General features: G+C 39.5%; 1 protein-coding gene across 1 annotated transcript in view; it reads left to right on the forward strand.

The window, feature by feature from the left end:
• LOC147010009 (uncharacterized) overlaps positions 1-23,219 on the forward strand; it is a 187,754-nt gene extending 164,535 nt beyond the window's left edge. The window contains exons 9-12 of the mRNA XM_085861221.1: positions 10,118-10,174; positions 12,870-12,977; positions 17,231-17,367; positions 17,452-23,219. Coding sequence (XP_085717347.1) covers positions 10,118-10,174; positions 12,870-12,977; positions 17,231-17,367; positions 17,452-19,431 — 2,282 coding nt within the window. The 3' untranslated portion in view covers positions 19,432-23,219. The remainder of the gene's footprint in view (positions 1-10,117; positions 10,175-12,869; positions 12,978-17,230; positions 17,368-17,451) is intronic.
• Positions 23,220-23,637: the final 418 nt, after the last annotated feature.

The following is a 23,637-nucleotide window of genomic DNA, read 5'->3' on the forward strand; positions in this document are numbered from 1 at the left end:
CGCCGCTTCCCCCAAGGAACCACCTCCAAGAAAAGGTCGACGAGTTGCACCAAGCCGGGAACCAAAATGGAGAACAAAGAGCTCCACAAAACAAGAAGAAGAAGAAGCCACCATTCGCACCTCGATCCGAGCAACCGGCTCAACTTCCTTCCAAAACAAAGCAGCTCGAAGCAAAAAGCTCTCTCGAGCCAAGCAGAAGCCGAAGCTCACGGAACCATCAAAGTAAAAAGCCTCCAAAAAGCCTCCTCCCGAGCCAGGCCTCAGCCGAAGCTCACTGAGCCAGCCGAAGCAAAAAGCTTCCGAAGGCCTCAACCCTAACCCAAGCCAAACAGGACCTGAAGGTCTGCTGAACGGCTACTCTCAACTCCCTATCTCCAACTCTGCCCTCTCCAACTCTGCCCACGAACAAAAGAAAAAGATCTCCTCTTATCCTTCTCCCGCCCTTCCCCCGATCACGGCGTGACTCATGACTCATGCCCTCGTGCTCCATCCCCCGCTCAGCCACGGGTGGGAGGGAGTTGTTGACATCATGAGTCACGGGACGGCAGGGTTCTTCCTCCTCGCAGAAGAGGGGGAGGGATGTCTCCATTGTTCGTTCCCTAACTATTAAATTGATTCGCAGCGTATCTAATCGATTTCTGAACATTTAAACAATGAAAGGTGAGCTATCTAGGGAACAAGCACTTATCGACATAGCTGACTGAAGGAACCTGTATGTTGTGTGCAATCGAATTCCAAATTCGTAACAATACTTTCAAAATCAGCATACATCACAAACAGATGTTTTATAGATTTGTTAAAATCTTTGTATGATATGTTTGAACCTGCTTTTGGTAAATTGATTACGGTTCATTTATGATTACTACAATATTTCAAATGTTGATTTAATCGTTCTTTTGTGTGAAAGGAGTCGAGACATCTCTTACAAGGATACATTTTACATTTTCTCTTGTATAGTTGTGATTTGATTCACAAGTACGTGCCTGTAAAAAAAAAAAAAATAATAATAATAATAAATTAATAAACCACACAGGCCGTTTCTTCGCTCTCACATGCCCGTCCGTGCGTGACCTGGAAGTTCGATATTATTCGCAGTTACGATTATTCGCAATTTATTTTTAATACCCAATTATTCAATTAGCGCCAACGTATTTTACCTTTTCTCAATGTCGTGGCAAGGAAAAACAAAAAGAGAAGAAAAGAGAGAAAAAATTTACTTCCTGGTTCGGAGCATACCAGCACTCTGATGTTCCCAAAATTTATACACCGTCTAATATGAAAACGATCATAACTTGGGCCATTGTGTTTATCTATAAATGCGCATAAGAAATCGAGAAATTATTAGAATACACGAAGTCATCACTCTCCGGAAGCCCGTACGTTGTAACCCGTAATGGGGAACGTGGCTGTGCTTACCTTCCCCATCGGCCACGCCCACGCAACAACGTGTCTTGCCATTGGTTGGTAAATAAATGGCCATAACTTGGGAAGCACTTGTCCGATTAATATCAAACCTTGAAAAGGCACATCCTCAGGTCCCCAGCAATATACCTGGCAAGTTTCAATTAGATCGGACCAGAGGTTGTCGAGAAACAGCGGTCACGCACGCACGCACGCACGCACACACACACATTGCTGGAATTATAGATAGATGTTGATAAATTTTTGATGACAACATTATGTGATTTTTTCCTTTGAAGTAAAGTACAGAAGGTCAATGTGTGTTTCATCATTTTTATCGTTGTTTTGAAATTTTAAATATCTGAACTTTGTTTGTATCCGTCAATCCATATACATTAACAGATAGATTATTTTATTCATTTTCTCAAATTTAGGAATTTCCCTCAATGACATTGGAAACTTTAAATCTTTAACATTTAATGTATTCTCATATTTCTTATAATGTTCAACCCTTCCAGGTTTCCATTGTGGAGGATGTGAGCAAGAACAGACCATAGAAAACATTTCTTATCTTTGTTTTGAATATTAACAACTGCTTTCTTAAGTTTTTTATCTCTTGGTAAATCAATATAAGAAGAAGCTTGAAGAGGATCTGATTTTAAGATGTGTATATCTAAAAAGATTATTTTTGTAAGAGCAAATCCACTACCTACAACAGTGTTATCAAAATCTTGTTCTTGTCTCTGGAGATCATCGTAAACATCACATCTTACAAAATCTTGAAATTATGAGATAAAGTGAGGGTTTGTTCTCATATAGGAAGTAGTTTCATCGCCTTCTCTTATCACATTCAATTTTACTCCCATATAAAACTTTAAAGTTTTCATTTCACTTAATGTGTTTTTCATTATAGTTTCAATACTATGTTTAACCATATCAACAGCCTCAATGATTGAAGAAGGTCCAGGGTCTTGAAAGCTAAACAATCTTATTTTTCTATGTCCTTTCAATGCCCCATCAGTGTTTTCAATGGAGAATTTAGTGGCACCTTCCGTTTCTTCATTGTTCTTGTCCTTGCGTGATTGAAGGTGTTTATTATAAAAAAAATTTAAGAATATCATTACCACATCTATCACAATGTTTTGTTTCTTGGTCAAGTGGAGATATTTGTCTGAAAAGATTGAATGTGTGTTTGTTGGTTTGAAGGTGTTTTTTAGAACATTTATATTCATGATTACAAACATCGCAGTATGTTGTATTAGCCATATTTATACAACAAAACTTTGCCTAAAATAAAATTTTCTTGATGAAAATTCCATTTAATTTATAAGTGAATCCATGCTTGAAACCATTTTATCCTCCAACTTTTTTCACTTAATAAATACAATGTATCAAGACACAAGACAAGTTTCAATAAATCTCTTCATTTGTAAGACACTGAGAAATATGTCAAGGATGTAAAATTGAATAAAGATAAATATAACAACTATTGGATAAAAACAATTATGGTGAATAATACGAGTTCTTCAATTTCCTTCAGTGGAAGGGCTTTTAGTATATCTGGAAGAACATCAATTAAAGAAGCTCTAGCAAAAGCTTTTCCTCTCCTTCTGGCAAGATATTCAAAACCAGAAAAAACAATGAAACAAGAAAAAGTATCAAAAAAGAAAAACCTCATGGATGAAACTTTAGAAAGAAAAACTAAGACCATCTGTTATATGCAAGGAGAAATTTGTGTTTTTTTCAACAACCCTAAAGATGTAAATCCTGATGAAATAAAGAATGTTAATATATCAGATGAAATGACATTTCGTTCAATAGTAGATCAGGACCATTTTAAAATTACCTTTGATATAAAAAATGTCATAGTTGAATCTGTTAATGAAAAAAAGTACATATATGTAGATGGTAATGTTTTTTTCTACTAATTAAATACGAGTCATGATTCAACTGAAGATTTTGAAGATTATGAGAGTGATGATAGTATCTCTGTTGGAACAGAAGACAGTAATGATACCGAGAGTTTGTGTTCAAACGATAGTTATGAAAGTAGTTTTATAGATAATTGTGAAAGCACCAATGAAAGTACCGAAGATGAACTTTATTTGAAGTAAAGTTTTACTTTATAAGTATGAATAGTTCACTAGATTTTTGAGCCTCTTGAATTTCCTGATTCTCCACATAACAAATTTGAGAATTGTCCTGCGTGTGAACGAAGGGGATTAAACACAGAGTCAAAAGTCTATAAACAATGTATATTCTGTGATTATCTTCGAATTAATGATAATAAAATAAACCAATGTCACCCGCAGGGTGACCGGTATCTTGCCAAAAGGTGACCACGCGTGACTTCTTTAAGGTCACACTGAGGTGAACAGAGCTGCTATCCACCAGGAGCGACTCCTTGAGGAATATCTGCCTACGAGAGATTCCGATGAGAATCGTTCTACAGAGTAACCATGAAAAATATGTGTTTGCCTCATAATGTCACCAAATGACGTCATAATGTCTCAAGCTTGACATATCTAGAAAGCACTCAGAGGTGTTCAATTTGAGGTACTACACGATATGGTTCCTAAAACTTGAAAATTTGACCTTGGGGTCAAATATGTTTGACCTCAGGCGCTAACCATGAAGGTCAAGGCCAATCGCCACCAAAAATTAATCAGCTGAGCGCCAGACCATGAACTATATTCCCATGAAGTTTGAAGACGATCCGATCAAAATTACTCAAAAAATAAGGGTTTTGTCGACTCCCCTGATTTGCGACAAAGTGACCTTGACCTTTGACCTTCAAAATTTTATGCGCTGAAAGGGACCTCTATAGGACTATGATATGCGAAGTTACAAAAATTTCCAATGATAACTGTGCTCTGCAGAGTGATTAACACGTGATTACAGACAAAAATAATAATAATAAAACATGAAGGTCAAGGCCAATCGCCACCAAAAATTAATCAGCTGAGGGCCAGACCATGAACTATATTCCCATGAAGTTTGAAGACGATCCGATCAAAATTACTCAAAAAAATAAGGGTTTCGTCGATTCCCCTGATTTGCGACAAAGTGACCTTGACCTTTGAACTTGACCTTCAAAATCTTATGCGCTGAAAGGGACCTCCTATAGGCCTCTGATATGCGAAGTTACAAAAATTTCCAATGATAACTGTGCTCTGCAGAATTTTTAATACGTCATTAGACAAAAAAAACAAATAAAAAAAAACATACAAGCTGACTAACATATCTTGCAAAAACTTCATTTTGGCAAGATAAAAATATAAAAACGAACATAATTCTTTGAGATTTACACCAAAAATGAATTACTTTACAAAATTGATTCGAGAAATGAATGTAAAGTATGAGGGTGATAATACACCTTTTCTTAAAGAGAAGAGACTGAACAAATGACAACCATGTTTCATGGATTGATGATTTATATTATTAACGATTGTCATTTTCAGGGAAATATCAACACAAGATATTGTATAAATAAAATAATGGATTATCTTGAAAGTAAACCTGAACTTAGGATAAAATATAGAGTTTCTAAAAAAGCCAATAATAAATTAAATAACCTGTTTTCCAAATATATAAATGAATGATTTTTTACCCATTTGGGAAAATAAGATAAAATTTAACAACCATAAAAATCTCCCAAATTCATTAAGATATCTCATAGTTGGTTCAAGTGGGTGTGGAAAAACCTGCTTACTTTTAAAGATGCTCCTTACTCCCAACTTTTTAGATTATGATAATTTTATAATTTTCACAGTCAAGTTTTCAACTTGAATATCAACTACTCTCACAAGGTTTTAATGCTGGTCTTCAAAAAGAAGATATAATCGGTTTATTTAAACTTCAAAACAAACTAAATTATTACAACATTGAAGATATAATACAACTATTTTGTGATACACAGAGATATAAAAGGAAATCAAAACCGATAACTTGTATCCTTAGTGATAATACGGATGATATACCTGCTCCCCAAGATTTGGATAAATCAAAAAAGAACCTCGTTATCTTTGATGATTGTGTTAATGAGGGAAACCAAACGGTAATGGATAGCTTCTACACAAGAGGGAGACATTCTTCTTGTAATTGTATTTATCTTAATCAATCATACTTTCAACTCTCTCGTCGCTCAATAAGAAACAATGCTTATACTTTTATTTTATTCAAGTTAAATTCAATAGATATAAACAATTTTTGGAGAGACAATTGTTCTACATTATGTCGTAAAAAGGAATTTGGGGATTATATGAAGCACACGACTGAAAAATATAAATATATTGTTGTGAAACAAGATGAGGTATTAAGGAATATATTTTTTGTTTTATAAACAATTACAAATATAAATGACAACTATTATTATAAATCTTGTGGGTAAATCTGCTTCTGGAAAAAAAACTTTCATAAATCAAGGTTCTTGAATTGTGCAAATGAAAATATTGAAAATTTTCTAAAAAACCACCATGTGATTCATATTGTATCAACAACAACTAGAGAAATAAGACCTGGAGAAGTAGAAGGTGAAGATTATTACTATATTTCAGTGGAGGAACATATGCGATTGAGGAATGAAGGTCAAATATTTGAGGAGATTTCTCTTGGTACAACAAAATATTCACATTGTATGAGTGAGTTAAAGAAACTAAAATATGGTGGTCTTGGGATATTAGAAACTAATCCAGAAGGAATGAGACAAATTATTAAACATCTGAGTGGTAATGGGGTTAAGATTTTATCATTCGGTTTTGATGTTGATGAAGAAACTCAACGCAAACGTATGAAAAGCAGAGATACAAGTATTAGTGAAGAAGAAATTACAGCTCGTATTAATATTAATAAAGAATTTGATGAAATATTTAAAGAAAAGGATTTATTTGAACACATCTACTTTAATGATGAAGAAAAGGAAAATTTCCATGTTGACCTTTATAATTCAGTGAATGATATTTTTCCAATAAATCAATGGTTGCGAAAGAAAGAGCAAGAAGATTTAAGGAGCATCAAGAGTTGGTTTCAAAAGTTGAAAAACAACAGGAAGACATAAAGAAGAAGCGCAGACAGAAACTAACGGGTGAAGAAACATTTGAAAGAAAAGAGAAATTTTTTAAACCACTTTTAAAATCTTCCCAAGAAAAAATTATAGATGCTTCCAGTTCCCACAATAGAATATACTCCTAAAAAACTTCAAATGTTAAAATATTTCACTCACATGACGGAGGAAGAATTAGAGCATATAGGAGAATTAGAATACGATGATGAAGGATTATTTCAACAACTGGAAGAGATTAATCAACCCCCTGATTATATTGTGAAGGCTCTTCAAAACAATGAATATTCAGCAGATTCAAAAACCAAAGCAGGACTCATTCCAACAGAACAACCAGCAATATTTCATCTTGTTCAAGAAAAAGGATTGATATTTAATGATGAATTAAGGTTCTTGAGTTCTGCTCAACCCCCTGTCAAACTAACTCCGAGATTAATGTTTCTTCGAACAAAACATGGAAAACAAGGTTCAACTGTGAGGGATGAATCAAAGTATTTTGAGAAACCATTGGATATGAAAAACAAGGATGACAGAGTATATATTGATCTGCTGGACTCTTAATTATAGGGTTAGTCTATCTGGTAAAAGTTGGAAGAATGAGGAGAAACACATTATTCGGGCTTTAAGTAGCCTTGGTTCAGGTGTTAGTTTTCTTCCAAGTGACCCATCACAATCAGTTCTTTCTCTATCGAATGCAGCCTGTGGCTGCTGGTTGCATCATTGGTTGGGACGCGGCTATGCCGCTGATGCAGTGTCCCCCTTACCAGTACACTGGTACTCATTTTGCCGACCTCGGAAGGATTACAGGCTGAGTCAACCTCCTGGTGTATATTAATTCAGTGGCCAACGGGGCTTGAACTCAAGACCCTAGGATCCCAAGCCACCACCCTAACCACTAAGCCAACACCAGGCTTCACAATTAGTTAATAGACTGTTATTGCTGTTCGGTCGTAAGAAGGCTGGAAATAACAATTATTTTAACTGGTCATTTTAGACCAGTTGATGAACATGAAAATGATTAATAAATGTCAATACAAAGACATTTTATCCCATATTAAATAAGATGAGAAGCACAATCCTGAGTTTTAATTTCACAACAAGCGACCACACATCTTCCTTCCCATACCCACTACAACTTGACGCAACAAAAGAATATGAGGCGTCTTTATTGTCCATGGAAACTTATAATACCTTGTTTAATATCACCGAGAAAAATGACAAGTTTAGTTACACTCCGAGAAGTGGATACAAAATGATAACAGTTTCACCCGGAGCATATGAGATTTCTCAAATATCTTCCGAAATTGCACGTCTTCTGAAAGAACAGGGTGATGAACCAAAAAAAAAGTTATTGTGCCTTGTGTGCTTTCATTGGGATGAAAGCGTGTCCCAAAGCTTTGATAAGCCTATTCGTTGGACACTGTCGAGTGAGCAATATTATAACAATGCAGGTTATCGGCACACACAGGCCCATAAGAATTGCCGAACACAGCATGGTCCAAAGCAAGTCGAACTTTTAACCATTTTATATCGAGATTTTGTGAATTGTCTCAGGTTGACAAAAATATTTACACCCTGGAAGACATGAAGACATGAAGGTGTGGAAAACTTTTGATGCTTCCAACCAGTTGATGTCTGGGTGGATCAGTGTGTGTGGCTTTTCTTGAGAATAATCTGAATTGCTATCACTTTGTATGAGCAAAGGTATCGGCTTATAAAACATCAATGACAAGGAGGAGGAGATTGGGACCAGACTGTGCAGAGCGTTGGTGCTGCTTAAGCAGTCTCCTTGGCTATTGGGCACAATCCTGGATGGGTCGCCACTACGACACAGTATACCAGCAAGCTGGCACTCATCTTGTCGACGTCGGAAGGATGACAGGCCGAGTTAACCCCACCTGGTATTAATCCAACAGCTGAGCGGCATTTGAACTCAGGATCCTAAGATCCAAAGCCCACCACCCTAACCATTTAGCCAACACCAGACATAATGACAAGGATTTAAGTTGGAAAGCAGAAAAGCATGACATTACATAACATCATGGTTACCTGCTCTGCCATCTCCTTAAACACTCTCGAATGTTTATCCGGCCCCAAAGCTTTATCTTCTTTCGTCAACTTCAAGAAAGACACCAGCTCATGTGAAAAACAATGAAATAACTAATAGCGGCAGACAGAGCGCCCAATTTACTGTCTATTGGAGGGATGGCACACACCTGGATGAATCTCCCTGCTTGTGAAACACCGGGATGACAGTTTATAGCTGGGCGGGATTCTAACCCAAGCGAGACAGCTTAGAGGTGAGTGTGCATACCTCGAGGCCATCCAGCCAGCCCTTACCTTGCAGTCCTAAATAAATAAATAAAACCTCTTTATTTCAATATACCGTAGGTTTGAGAGCAGACAAACTAATCTGACTGTTTTTTTTAAAATGGAATTCTTAATTGTGAGATCAAGTGGGTGTGAGTTTTTTTTGTTTTTTTTTTTGTTGTGGTAAAATGTGTTGTTTCATTTATAACTCATTTTGGGGACTCAAATGGTATAGTGTCATCATAAAACTTGTGACCGGAGATCTGGTGATGACAATGACAGGTTTTGTTTTTGAGCCTGCTGGGTGTCCACCAGATGGGAATTACCGTTATGAACAACCTGACCATGAAACAGGTTAGCACAGGTTTACATGGTACCTGTAGCAAGTCACAGATCTGATGTGGCCTGACTATAGACCCCTAAGACCCTGAAGAATACTAATACCCTGTTACCCCCCTTAGACACTTTAGACCCTGTTACACCTTTTGGAACCCTGAGGCCCCAAAGACCCTTTAGATCGTGTTGGACCCTTTAAAACTCGAAGATTATATATTCCATCTTAGAACCGTAAGATCATATATGTTAGACCATTTAGAACCCCAAAGCCCCCGGACTCCATTATATCCTTTAGACCCTGCGGTCTTTAGACCTTCACACCTTTAAATACCATCTAGACCCCTTTGACCTTTGGACCCTTTTAAAATATTTTTAGACCCCTTTTGACAACTCTGACCCTTTAGACCTTAAATTACATCAATTAGACCCCTTTGACCTTTTTTGACCCTTTTGACCCATTTAGACCTTTTCAGAAATTTCATCCTTTACAACTGGACCATTTTTCTTTCTTTTTAAAAAAAAATTTATGTTGAAGGCTCCAGACACGGACATTGCAAATAATATCCGTGTCTGGATAATGTCAAAAATAATGTCTGTCAAATAAATTGCAAATATAATTTGGACTTTTTATTTACAATCAATGACCTTTCATTTAGTACATCCTACCATTTCTTCACCACACAAAATACACCACACAAACAAGTCATGATGAGGATCTGCAATCTCTGATTGCTCTTTCTAGTTCATGTTTAAGATGTTGTGTTTATTAGTGTTTAATATGTGATGTTTATGAGTGTTTAATGAGTTTAGTCCATCTTCCATATTTTTACCTTTTATTCTTCTTCCCTTTGAAGTTTTACGTTTCTACAGTATGTTTATTGAACTTGAAATGCCACAGAAGAGGAATTTCACTGGATATGGGAAAATAAAGATTGTTATTATGAAGATGTAATGTTTATGAGTGTTTACCTTGTAAAAAAAAGGAAATCACCATTCTTTGTTTCTCTGCAGATCCTATAGTGGTGGTGAAGGTAGAACTTGAACCAACAGATGGTTCTCCTGCACAAAGTAAGAATCCAAGATTGCATTGTGCAGTGGGGTCTGCTACCTCCATCACCGAAAGTGTATGGAGGTTATGTATTCACCCTTGTTTGTGTGTCGGTATTGTCATGTCCAAGTCCGTTAACACCAATGCTGGGGAGATAAACCGAACTGGTGGTTTACTCCCTCGGATGACATTCTGAATTATAGCAGACAACTCGCATGCCGGTCATGCGGAGAAACATGAGAAATCTTACAGCTTTTAAAACCAATGGGTTCATTTCCTGTAATCCAAAACAATAAGGGGAATATTGACCCGACAAAAGGAATACGACAGTGAGTTGGGATGGAAGGAACGGAATGCAAGTAATGATCAATTATATACAACGAGAATAAAGATTAATCAAAAGAAAATAATGCGCCTCAGTCCAGACTCAGTCACAGATGGGGGAAAAGTGAACAAAAATCAAGGGACTCCGCTCTGGCAGGAGTGGGGATGAGCAGGTGATGAGGGATGATGAGACGAAACACATGGGCAGACGAAACGGGTACAGGGCGAAGAGGCAGAGGCAGGTAGGCAGCACAACCTCCTCAGAGCTCTCCCACAACTTGTTCTCCTCAGAACTCTTTCTCTCGAGCGCTCTGACCAACTCCCAGCCGTGTTCTCCTGAGATCAACTCCCGATAACTCCCAGCCATGTTCTCCTCAGATCAATTCCCGATCCCAGGCGATCCATCCCTTTAGAGGAGATTAACTCCCGATAACTCCCAGCCGTGTTCTCCTCAGATCAACTCCCGATCCCAGGCGATCCATTGCTCCATCCCTTTAGAGATCAACTCCCGATAACTCCCAGCCATGTTCTCCTCAGATCAACTCCCGATCCCAGGCGATCCATTGCTCCATCCCTTTAGAGGCATTCATAGCTCTGCATCACCCCCCCACCCCCTTTCCTGCCGAGTCTCCCAGCACTCCCTGGTAGAGGTTGATATAGAGGTTATACACACAATTTCCTTAACCATAATCGCTAACTAATTATTACCATGCACCACCCCCTGAATGGTGCACATGCAAACAAGACAATTCTTAAGCTGACATTTCCCCAATTATACATCGAGATGGTTAACTACTCGTACATGGACTTTGCTACTCTAAACATTCTTATCTGCTCTATGGGAATACCTTAACCGCCACCACCCCCCCCCCCCACACACACACACCCAACACAAATGTAACAGTATGTTTTGAGCAGGATATCCCAATAAGGTTATGGATGGTTTTGGACAAAACTTGACAGACAGGTTGGGTGTGTGACGAGGATGAAATGATTAGATTTTGGTGAAGAACCAGGTCCGGATGCGAGAATTTTTTTTAAGTGATTCTTCATCATTGAGATGTCGCGCCAAAAATGCGAAGAGCACGATATTTCAAAAAAATGTGGATGAGTTATGACAAAACTAGGTGGAGTTGTTGGTTAGGTAAGAAGAATAAGTCAGTCGATTTTGTTTCAGCCTCTCAGTGGGATACAAAACATAAAATGTTCAGTCTGGTGAAAGTATGTACTCTACTGAGTGCTGTTCGAGTTTACCTCCACCCACCCAAGGTGAAGAGAGGTTATGTTCTCACCCCTGTGTGTTTGTTTGTCACTTGGCAAAATAATGTTGCCAAGTATGTTGGTCTGTTGTGGCTGTTTGTCTGTTTGTCACACAATTTTTAAGCAATTGTTCTGTTGTTGTTGTTGTTGTTGTGTGTGTGTGTGTGTGTGTGTGTGTGTGTGTGTGTGTGTGTGTGTGTGTGTGTGTGTGTGTGTGTGTGTGTGTGTGTGTGTGTGTGTGTGTGTGTGCGCGCATGCAGGCAACTGGCCAAAGACAGCAACACACATTTTTGGTAAGGATCGGATTCCAGATCTGGATATTAGAATTATTCGTGATTCTGCACCATTGAGAGATGTGCTATATATTGTTGTTGGCCCTTTCCCTCAATGGTGAAGAATCACTTTAACAATTAAATAATTCTCGTATCCAGATCCGGATCCGGATCTTCACCAAAATCAAATCCTTTCGTCATGGCCACACACCCAACCTGTCCACCAAGTTTAATCAAAATCTGTCCACAACTTTTTGAGATATCGTGCGATATATTAGTTTAGCCCCATCTCTCAATGGTGAAGAATCACTTAAAAAAATTATCAGCAACAAACTTCCACATTCTCTTCAATCTCACTTTTCCCTCCAGGTCTTCAAGACAGGTGTTCACCACCATCTCAGATTGTCCCCAATCCAAAACCATGATCTTTTCTCCCCTTGTTAATTCTCCCTCCCCCACCACCCCACCCCAGTCCCCCTGTTCACAATTTTTTTTAGTTTTCCCTCCTGAAAATTTCCTTCTGTATCCATCTTATCCACCCCATGCATCTTCTCCTTCCCTCATTCCTCCCTACACCCAATCTTTGTCCAAGTCTGCCTTTATCTTGGTCTTCAACTCTGCTGTTGATGTTTCCCCCCTCTCGACTGTTCCTTTTGTTCTGTTGTGTCCTGATCTGTTCAATATACTAATACTAGCTCTTCCATGAGCCTCGACTATGTATACAAAAAAAAATTTGGTCAAATATGTGCCTTTGCTGGATGAGGAGTGATAGGCATGATGAGGCATACAGTTGCAATGTAGCAATAATTGTAATCAATCATCAAGACCCTGTTCTGGGCTAACAATGAAATTTTTGCAGGTGAAACGGGTCGAATGGAAGCTGAATATCTCCATGGTAACATGCTTCCAACTTCAAACTGTGTCCATGTAAAGGAAGAACTGAATGAAGATTCTCTCCCTGTCGATGGTGAGTACAATGTGGCTTGTGTTGTCCAGAATAGTTATTTGTGATGGGTTTTTATGTATATATTGTTGAGGTTCATGGAAGAGCTAATATGTACACTGAACGGATCAGGGCATAACAGGGTGCAAAAGGAACAAGAAAAAGAGCAATCAGAGATTGCAAACCCTTGCCAGGACTTCTTTCGAGTGGTGTATTTTTATAGGTTTTCAAGTAAATTCAATATGGCTGCCAAATAATGTGACCTATGATGTCATATGTGTGACTATTGTTCCTCATGGATAGGTGGTCATATGTGTAAAGTTTTGCCTCGATCTTTTCAGCCTTTGAGATTTTTTCTTAAAACAATATGGCTGCCAAATCACATGACCGATGACATCATTAAAAAAAAATTTGCTGGACCATTTTATCCCTCGACCCTCAAAAATTTTCATACTGATTGGATGTAGCATTCTTCATATGCAATTATGACGTCATAAAAAACAAACTCATTAACCCATGAGAAGTTCTTGCTATTTGCCAAAGTTCAAATTTTTCCTTAGTGTGGTTTCAGAGATACAGAGGTCCAAATTTTTCCAATATGGCTGCCACACCACGTGACCTATGACATCATACCTACCATTGGAACATTCAACATGAGTAGTCTCACCAATGGTGAAAATTGTTTCAATCCGACAAACGGTTGTGGAGAAAAACACAAAAGTTCTTTCCGGCAAACAGACAAACAGACAAACAGACAAACAGACAAACAAACAAATGGACCCAAATGCAATACCCTCTCCGAATCCTTCAGCGAGGTTAACAATAGAGATGCATGCAAAAGGAACAGTGGAGAGAGGGGGGAGGGGATGCCAAAGGCAGAGTAGAAGGCCAAGATGGAGGGAGACGTGGTCAAACAAAGGGTGTGGGGAGGAATGGTGTGGACAAGAGGATGCTAGGGGTCTACAAGATGGATGCAGAAAAACTGTGAGGGGGGAAAACTGTAAATTTGGATGGAGTAGGGATTGGGTTGGGTTGACGAGGGTCGAAAAGATCATGGTTTTGGATTGGGGTCAATTGAAGATCCTGATGAACTGAGATTGAAGACCTGGGGGGAAGAACGAGATTGAAGACGGGTGCAAATTAACGGCCGCCCGGTCGCCAATGGCGCCTAACTTTTGTGCTGGGCGGGTACACAATACTGCCTTACCTGCCCGGCAGGCGAATCATCGGTGATTCCTGTTATTTTGTACAATTTGTACTAGCTTCTCTACTAGAACTACTGTTTTTGTCCGCAGAAATCCGTAGAAATCACTGGTAATTCTGCGGCGGCCATTTTGTCTGTTTTCATCTTGTTCCAAATCACGCGTGATTGCGCGAGATTTGACGGTTTGGCGCGGTTTGGACGCATTTTCTCATGCCCAGGTTGGTTAAATGAGTGAATTTGGGTGAATGAGTGAGTTTCATGGGTGAGGTTAGGTGAATGAGTGAGTTTGATGAGGGTTTTGGGTTAATGAGTGAGGTTAGATGAATGAGTGAGTTTGATGGGTGAGGTTGGGTGAATGAGTGAGTTTGATGGGTGAGGTTATGTGGATGAGTGAGTTTATATGTGATGTTGGGTGGAGGAGTAGTACCCCCACCATTGTCCATCACCCACAACCCCCCCCTCCACCCCATCGTCCATCACCCACAACCCCCCCGCCCCCATCATCCATCAGCCACAATCACCCCCACAACCACCCCATCACCCACAAAAATGCCCCCCCAGCACTACTCACAACCCCCCTGCCCTCCAACCCCAATCACCCACACAAAAAAGGTCCCCCCCCCATCACCCACAACCTCCTCCTCCCTGCATCATCCCTCCACTTACTCACTCATCCATCCATCCAACTCACTCATCCACCCAACCTCCTCAATCAAGCTCACTCATTCTGAAAACCTCCTCCATTAAACTCACTCATCCAACCAACCTCACTCATCCAACCAACCTCACTCATCCATCTCACTCATGTGAGTATATTAAAAGTGTTTGATATCAAATTTGTGACTTTTGTCTTTATTTTATCGGGCCGGTAGAAATTCTGCTGGGCCGATAACTTTTTCTAGTCACCGGCCCTGCTGGCCAGTGGATAAAAAATGTTAATTTGCACCCCTGGAAGAGGATGTGGAAGTTGGTGCCACAAGCGGATGAAGAGAGGAACGAATGAGTGGAGGTGAGCAGTGATCCTGGATTTCAGTCGTTTAACCAGAAGGGGTTAATGGTGAACCGTGATCGCCCTGCAGAAACCTGGGACAAACGGACGAAGCACAGAAAGATCAGAGGGTGCAAGACCTGGAGGAGATGGTAGACCTTTCTGTGGCAGTAAAGTGATTGTCCCAGAGACAGCTTCATTACAGGACATTCCAATAATCTTGAAGGCCTTGGTTTCCATGGCGTCCAGCTGAGCAAGATATGTGAGGCAGGAAAGCCAGCCCCGAGTTGAGAGCAGTACTCCATCAAGCAAAAGCAGGGTTTGACTCGCCCAAAATAGATATTTGCTCTCTTCTTGGAAACAACACACACTATTTTAAGGAAACGTGACTGGAAACTGCATGGACTGCACGGGACCAGATTAATCGTATAACCAAACAAAAAGGCAAACCACAAAGTACACCTAAATGATGACCGTAAAGGTTTACCTTTAAATGGAGTTCTTTAAAAGTGGAATTCAAACAGAAAATTAGCGAAATTCAATTAAAAAGTATATCAAGCCACAGAGCTCACAAATTGTCGGTTTTTGCCTTGATAGCTGTAACCAACATGGCAGATAAGGAATTTTTGACCTACAATGATGTCTTAGTAAGATGTCTTAGTAAGACATCATCGTAGGTCAAAAATTTCAACGGATTCGTGATCAGCATGAAAAATGGCCATAAAAAACACTGCTTTCAACGGGATAACAGAGAAAAAGTCGATGTGTGCCCAACCCTACTTAGGTTATTACATGCCCTAGTAAGCCATAATTATCAAATTTTACCTGAAAAGTGGGTAAATTTGGCAGCCATTTTGATTTTTTGCATTTTACCATCCTTAGACATCATCCTAGGTCAAAAATGTCAACGGATTCGTGATCAGCGTGAAAAATGGCCATAAAAAAAAACACTGCTTTCAACGGGATAACAGAGAAAAAGTCGATGTGTACCCAACCCTACTATAATACCTCGTCGTTCACTCCACATTACCATGTCACGCACTCAGCACTGCCATGTCAGAAAAAGATGTGCGTGAACTCTGCGGGGCTGTCGCGAGCAAATCCCCCACCCCATGCCACCCTTCCCCCCCCCCCCCCGTCGCTTTGCTGACGGGAATACCAGGGGAGCAGGGAGTGAGGAAAGGGTGGCAGCGGGGAGTGAGGAAGGGGTGGCAATGAGGAGTGAGGAGGATGGTGGGACGAGGATTGTTTGTGGAGGGTAAGGGGTTGTTCTTGACTTGCTTTTGTTGGGGGGAAAGGGAGGGGCTTCTCAACTTGAGCTTGAATCCCCTTTCTTTGGCATGATATGTAGACTGACTGATTCAACCTTTTTGGGACATGCAATCCTGCTCCAAATCTATGTACAGACAGCAGTTAACCTTTTGATTGCATCCTCCCCAACTACCTAAAATAGTTGCGCTTTTCCATTTGCCAGCTCTTTCAGGACTCTATTTACATCACATTCTTTTAATGAAGGTTTTTTCTCATATCTCTTTCTTCCTGGCTGAAAATGTCCCACAACCCCTCAAGTGTATCAGTGCATGTTATGTTGTTTGGGGTTTTTGTTCAGGAACATTGTGTACAGCAAATTATTTCCTCATATTTCACTTTATCTCATTGACATCTCATAATCAATTATCATTCACAATTGATGTCACTCAACAATAACAAAGAATAATCTCCTTCATTATTTTGTTCTATTTGTAAAGTTTCAGCAATGGAAAGTCTTTGAGATGTTACGTCGAACATCACGGCTGCTTGGTAGGTTGAATATTCCTATTGGTGTTTGTGAAAGTCTCAGGTTGTAGTACCTTGGAGAATACCCAATTGTTTGTATGCGAGATAACTTATCATCAACTTTGCACTTTTCTTCCTGTTTCCCCACTTGCACACCTTCATGTCTTGTTCAAAAATCTGAATTGATTACCAAATGAAGTTTGTCATTTCCTCATAGCTTTCTTTTCAAGATGCTTACGGTGTGTTGATGCTGTTTTGATACATCTCTCTGAAACACATGCTGTGACTGTTTCTGTGACCAATATTCAGAGAAACCAAGGACTAACTTCAGGATGTTTTCCTGTACCAAGAATATTCATGCCTTCACCAAGAGATCTTTGCAGCAAGACCAGAAGAGTATCTGTGCAAAGTCCAAGGATTACGATCAGAAATGTCATCATGAGCAGGTACACGTGAATATTGACACTTGTGAAAAGACACACAAGGGCATATAATGCAATAAATTAAGCTGTTGCTTTTCTGACCCTCAGGCACACACGGACACACAGATCGTGACAAGTCCGGATTGGTGTAATCTGTGCAATAAAACATTTGGGCAGAACTCAATCCACCAGGTACATATGAGGATTTGTACAGGAGAGACACCATTCAGATGCAGTTTATGCAATACATTTTATCGGAATAAATCGAACTACCAAAATCAGAAGAGGCCCTATTCTGGTGAAAGGCTGCACAAATGCACGATGTGTAATAAATCATTCACTCAGAAGTCAAAAGACCAGGAACACGTGAGAATCCAAAGTGGGGAGAAGGAGGATTTGGTTGTGGATACCTCCCCTGTGAGCGATCCTGAGCGACAGCAAGCTATTAAGCAAACAAATGAGGAGAAAGTGAGTCGGCAGACACACAACCCTGGCATATACCTTCTTGGAACGACTCCTCTGAGGGACATCGGTGACCCCTGTCAAGCAGCTGAGGCTATACGGCCTCTTGGGGAAAGCAAAATGGCTGGCTGTAACAAAAATATGCCAAACAATGACAATCAGGCAGAGGAAATGATGAAAGGGACACAGACACCTCGTCGGCTGAGGTCTAAGTCTGTGCGACCACACCAAGCAACTGGAATCTGTGCTGAAAAGGATAATGACTGCACTTTCTCCAGTGAGGAAGGGGATCTCTGCCTCATGATAGGACAGAGCCCCACACCAAAGCTAAAAGCTAAAAAGGTGTGGCCTGTCCCACAACCAACAACCACTAAGTTCCAGACAAATCGGAGAATATTAAATGAACAGAGTTGGAGCTCAGAGGAAGAGGAAAAGGAAATCATCCTCCACGGCAAAGCGTATTCTGCGCATGAAGAATGGGGAACTAACGGTAAAGGAGAAAGATTCAAGACAGCTTGGTCTTTGAATAATGATCCTTCACCAAAAAAGGAGGTGGAGATTTTGAATTCTGGGAGAACTACCTCTCACTTTCTGAAACCCGCAAATCGAGATAACCAACAGAAGAAGCCATTTCAATGTAGTGTGTGCAGTAAATCGTTCACGAAGAAAGCAGATTGCCGGATACACATGATGATTCATTCTGGAGAGAAGCCGTACAAGTGCTCCGTGTGTTCCAAAGTTTTTCGTCAGTTATCAAACTTGAAAAATCATAAACTAACTCACACTGGGGAGAAACCGCACAAGTGTTCTGTGTGTTCTCAGGTTTTTGGTCATTCTTCAACCTTGAAAATTCACAAACTAACACACACTGGGGAGAAGCCATACAGATGTTCTGTGTGTTCTAAGGATTTTCGGCAGTTATCAAACTTGAAAAACCACAAACTAACTCACACTGGAGAGAAACCGTACAAGTGCTCCATGTGTTGCAAAGATTTTCGTCAGTTAGCAGGCCTGAAAATCCACAAATTATCTCACACTGGGGAGAAGCCATATAAGTGTTCGGTGTGTCCTAAGGATTTCCGTGAGTTATCAAACTTGAAAAATCACAAATTAACTCACACTGGGGAGAAACCGTACAAGTGTTCTGTGTGTTCTCAGGTTTTCAGTCATTCTTCAACCTTGAAAATCCACAAACTTACTCACACTGGGGAGAAGCCGTACAAGTGTTCTGTGTGTTCCAAAGTGTTTCGTCAGTTAGCAACCTTAAAAAACCACAACCTAACTCACACTGGGGAGAAGCCGTACAAGTGTTGTTTGTGTTCGAAGGATTTTCGTCAGTTGTCAACTTTGAAAAACCACAAACTCACTCACACCGGGGAGAAGCCTTTCAAATGTTCTGTGTGTTCTCAGGTTTTTAGTCGGTTATCAAGCTTGAAAATGCACAAACAAACTCACACTGGGGAGAAGCCGTACAAGTGTTCAGTGTGTTCTCAGGTTTTTAGTCATTCTTCAACCTTGAAAAACCACAAACTCACTCACACTGGGGAGAAGCCGTACAAGTGTTCTGTGTGTTCGAAGGATTTTTGTCAGTTATCAACCTTCAATAAACATAAACTAACACACTGACTAACGCGAGAGCACTCGGAAATTTAGCAAAGCTGAAATTGTACCAGTGATAGTTGAAGCTACAGGAATGATAAAGAAAACCCTCACCGAGGACTTAAAAATCATTCCGGGGAATATCACTCAAAACGAGCTTCAAGTGGAGGCTGTCAGCTGTCAGAGGTTCAGTGAGGATTCTGAAAAGATCCCTTTGAATGAGGCTATGAGAATGAGATTTCACAGTTTGGTTGATGAATAATGATCCTTTACTAAACAAGGACAAATGTGTCCAAGAGCAGCGTCCTAAATGTTTTGCCACCAAAATAAAATAAAATAAAATAAAACAAAAAACAACAACTTCCGATATTTCGTCACGTGCCTTCATTTAGCCAATAGCGAGACCCGTCATAATGTTTTTACGTATTTACGATATATCGTGTGTTTACGAAATAAATAATGTATTTACGAAATTACAATACGATAAATGGAATAATCTTTAAATAGTAACGTGAACTTTTCGAAACTTTAAAGCAAATGTCCGAATATATTTAAAAGTTCATGATAGACGCTCTCAAAAGGCACCGTTAATGTGAGAATGTGTACATGTGCTCAGTATTTAAGGACATCCGGATCTTGTATATACAAAAGGTGAGTCCTAGAGATTAAGGTTTTGTCTTCACAAGAAGAAGAAGAAGAAGAAGAACAACAACAACAACGCTGAGCTCTCTTTCAGCAGCGTTCGCTAAGCGAGACGCTGCTAAAAAGGAGGTGGAGATTTTGTGTTCTGGGAGAACTTCCTCCCACCTTCTGAAACCCTCAAAGCACTCTGGCTAAATATAACAATCAAATACAAAAAGGATAAGATGGCATTGCTAAGAGATGTGTGAGCGACTTTAGTCTAAATATCGTGGAAATTAGGAAAATGACCAAGTACCAGGATCTTAACAAATAAAATCAAAAGAACCTGCAAGCTGAAGAGCACAGACATTGTGACGGTGAGAGTTGGAGTGATGAAGAAGAACAGCATTCGACCTTTAAAATTACACCGGGATATATTACAATATACAAGTCAAATTTGGAGGCTGTCTGGAGTTCAGTGACAATTCTGAAATGAATCCTCAGAACAAAATTATAAGAGCAGCAAAACTTCACAACTTGATCCTTGAAACATGATCCTTTACCAAAATGTAAGTGGATACTTCGATTCCTGGGAGTTCTCTTTTCCACCTTCTGAAACCCACAAATAGAGATTACAACCAAAGAGAAAGATCGTCTCTTCCAGGAAAATAGTCTTTCTCCACCACGACCCGAATTATTGTTTTGCTTAGCTCTGACCCGAAAAACCCGATGATCAGAACTCAAGTAGATGTATACAGTGTCACCTCCAACAGGAGAAAATACCAAATCCAAATAAAATTCCAACAATCAAGGTTGACCACCTTCTGTGCACGGACGACCCAAAAAGGTTTTACACCAACCAATAAAGAACTTACAAAACAGATAAAATGGAACCCTGATGATGTTTAAATGCAATTAATACAATGTAATTGTTGCCAAACTCACATTCAAAGAAATAATAACTCGAGAACACAAAAGTCAACTCGAGAACAATGATGCAAGAGTGAAGAAATGAAACACAAAACACCCGAGGGTACATCATGCTGCAAGAGTAGATCAAAGCTGTAAACCAGCTCTATCGCAGGTCAGCGTTGCAATATATCTGCATACAGTACATCGTGCTGCAAGATAGATGGATAATCCAGATGTAAAAGGAATTTCTAACCATCCACAAAGTGGTCCATAAAATCAGTTTGCCCCAAGACCAGAGTTGGTGAGACGTGAAAGAGGCAGAGTCGTGTTGGAGTTTAATTGAATTTGTTTAACAATTGTGGGATTGGCTGTTCATGTAAAATGATCAACAGGTCTTTGAATCCCATTTTACATGAGCACCAAGAAAGCAACGGTGGAAAACTAACTCACTTTGGAAAACCTTTTCCAACAAAAAGCACGATTACAAAATGTACGAACTGAAGACAAAACAGAAGGGAACACAACGTTCACAATTTCTAAAAATATGATGGAAAGTCACAAAACAACATTCAACTGAGATATTTTCATTTGTTGATATTTAGGAGAGATCTGCTGGATGGGAAATGTTCTCTTCTTCTTGATATGGAATGGACTGAAAAAAGCTCCTTTACGAGCCTTAAATAATTGTTCATGAAATATAAACAACCATTTAGTGCATTGTTTGAACTGACTGTTTAAATGAGTTTTCATCTCAACAAATATATACAATGTTTATATCTTGCTGTTATTGTGATTGGTACCGATTCTTTTATTTTTTTAATGTTTTGATTATAAGAACAATTTTCTTATTTTAATAAAAATGTGAATTTGTTTTTTTTATATATTCTTATTTTGAATAAATGCTGTGAATTTGTCCTTTGCAAACAAATTCAAATCATCTTTAAAAATTTTTTTGATTTTCTTCAATTGTCAGTGTGTTTATTATTTAATTAAGCCGAACGATTATGGTGGCTGGCTTAAGATGTCAAGGTCCTGAGTTCAAGCGTATGTCTTGCCATAAATAACACCAGATAAGTCGACTCAGCCTGTCATCCTTCTGAGGTTGGAAAAAATTACCAGCTCTGGAGAAAAATGAGCCATTGGAGCTGTGACCCATCCAAGATTGTACCCCTAAACCAATGAGTTTGCTTCGGCAACCCCAATGTGCATGACAGCACAAAAGGAACGTTTTTTATTTCCATTATTATCTCATATTGAAGTTTAACATTGCTATAGAGTTTTTTATGCCTCTTCCAAATTATGTTTAGACAATGAATTGATTCTCAGAGCCATCCCCTGTGCCTGTAAACCAGCAGATTTATGAGAGATGTTTAAAATGTTTAAGAATAAGATGTTAATTTTTTAAATATCAGAATCAAAGAATTATACACCTGCTAGTTTAACTTCAGTTGTGGGGAAGATGTTAGAGACGTTAATGAATTTGGGATCAAATAGAGGATGGACCTATTAGGGGAGGTCATGTTTGACAAGAGAGGTATTGAAGTTCTATGAAGCAATTTCTGATTGGGTGGATGATGCGAATGCAGTGGGTGTAGTATATTTCGACTTTCAGAAGCCATTTAGTGAGGTACATAGAACTATTGTGTGTGTGTGTGTGTGTGTGTGTGTGTGTGTGTGTGTGTGTGTGTGTGTGTGTGTGTGTGTGTGTGTGTGTGTGTGTGTGTGTGTGTGTGTTTCATGTGCACGTGCACCCTTGGGGACACAGTTAAAACTGTTAACATGCCATTGTCCGTGGGTCGAGTAGGGTTAATTCTTCCATTGTGACTAGGGACATAATGGTTAGGTCTGTCCTGTTTTATGTGCACCGAGGAAGACGGTGTTATCGATAGAGACTAGCATAGGGCTAAGATTGTAGGGTCAGGCAGAGGGAAGTGAGTGCAGGACGAAGTAGTGTTTCACACACAGACCTATGAACTTCCCACACGGCCCACCTGATGAACTATGATGCAGTCAAGGAGAGCTCGCATGCGAGTGACAGAGTGGAGCGGGCAGCACAGAGATGGCATTGGGGCAGTGCAGCTCGACATCTCCACAGTACGAAATCTGCTGAAATAACTCCCACAATCCTAGCTATTCCCCATTGTTCAGTTTGAATGATTGAGTGGGCACCATAAAAGGGGTGTTCTCCCCCCCACCTGATACTTAGATTTGTGCAATATATCTTTCTGAGTTTTGTTGTCTCGACTGCCTATCTCATTTCTTTTAATAAATATTTTATTTATGTCAACGTGTCCTTCCTCTCATTCCATTTCCCAACCTTGTTTTCATATTTCATTCATCTCCCTGTAGGAGATATAAATTGTCCTTCCTCTCATTCCATTTCCCAAGCTTGTTTTAGTATTTCATTGATGTCCCTGTAGGAGATATAAATTGTGTAAAGTCTATCTCTATGTGGAAATTTAAATATTGTGATAAAGAGCCAGCAATCCACTCTTGGTGGTTCCAAAATAAATCAGTTGTCCTTGAGGTCATATCTCATCTGGCATGATCCAGGGCTGTCCACGTGATATGTAAGCTGAGGTTAAAGCTTGAGGAATGACTTGTATAGTCGCTAAGTGGATTGAAAACTGGCCGAGTGAAGGAAGCTAAGGGTGGTTGTGAGTGAGAAGATGTTGGGCTGGAAGGTTATAAGTCTCAGAG

The sequence above is a fragment of the Eptatretus burgeri genome, chromosome 17 (genome assembly GCF_056783735.1).
Source record: "Eptatretus burgeri isolate ZD-2024b chromosome 17, Ebu_testis_v1, whole genome shotgun sequence".
In the NCBI taxonomy this organism is placed as follows: domain Eukaryota; kingdom Metazoa; phylum Chordata; class Myxini; order Myxiniformes; family Myxinidae; genus Eptatretus; species Eptatretus burgeri.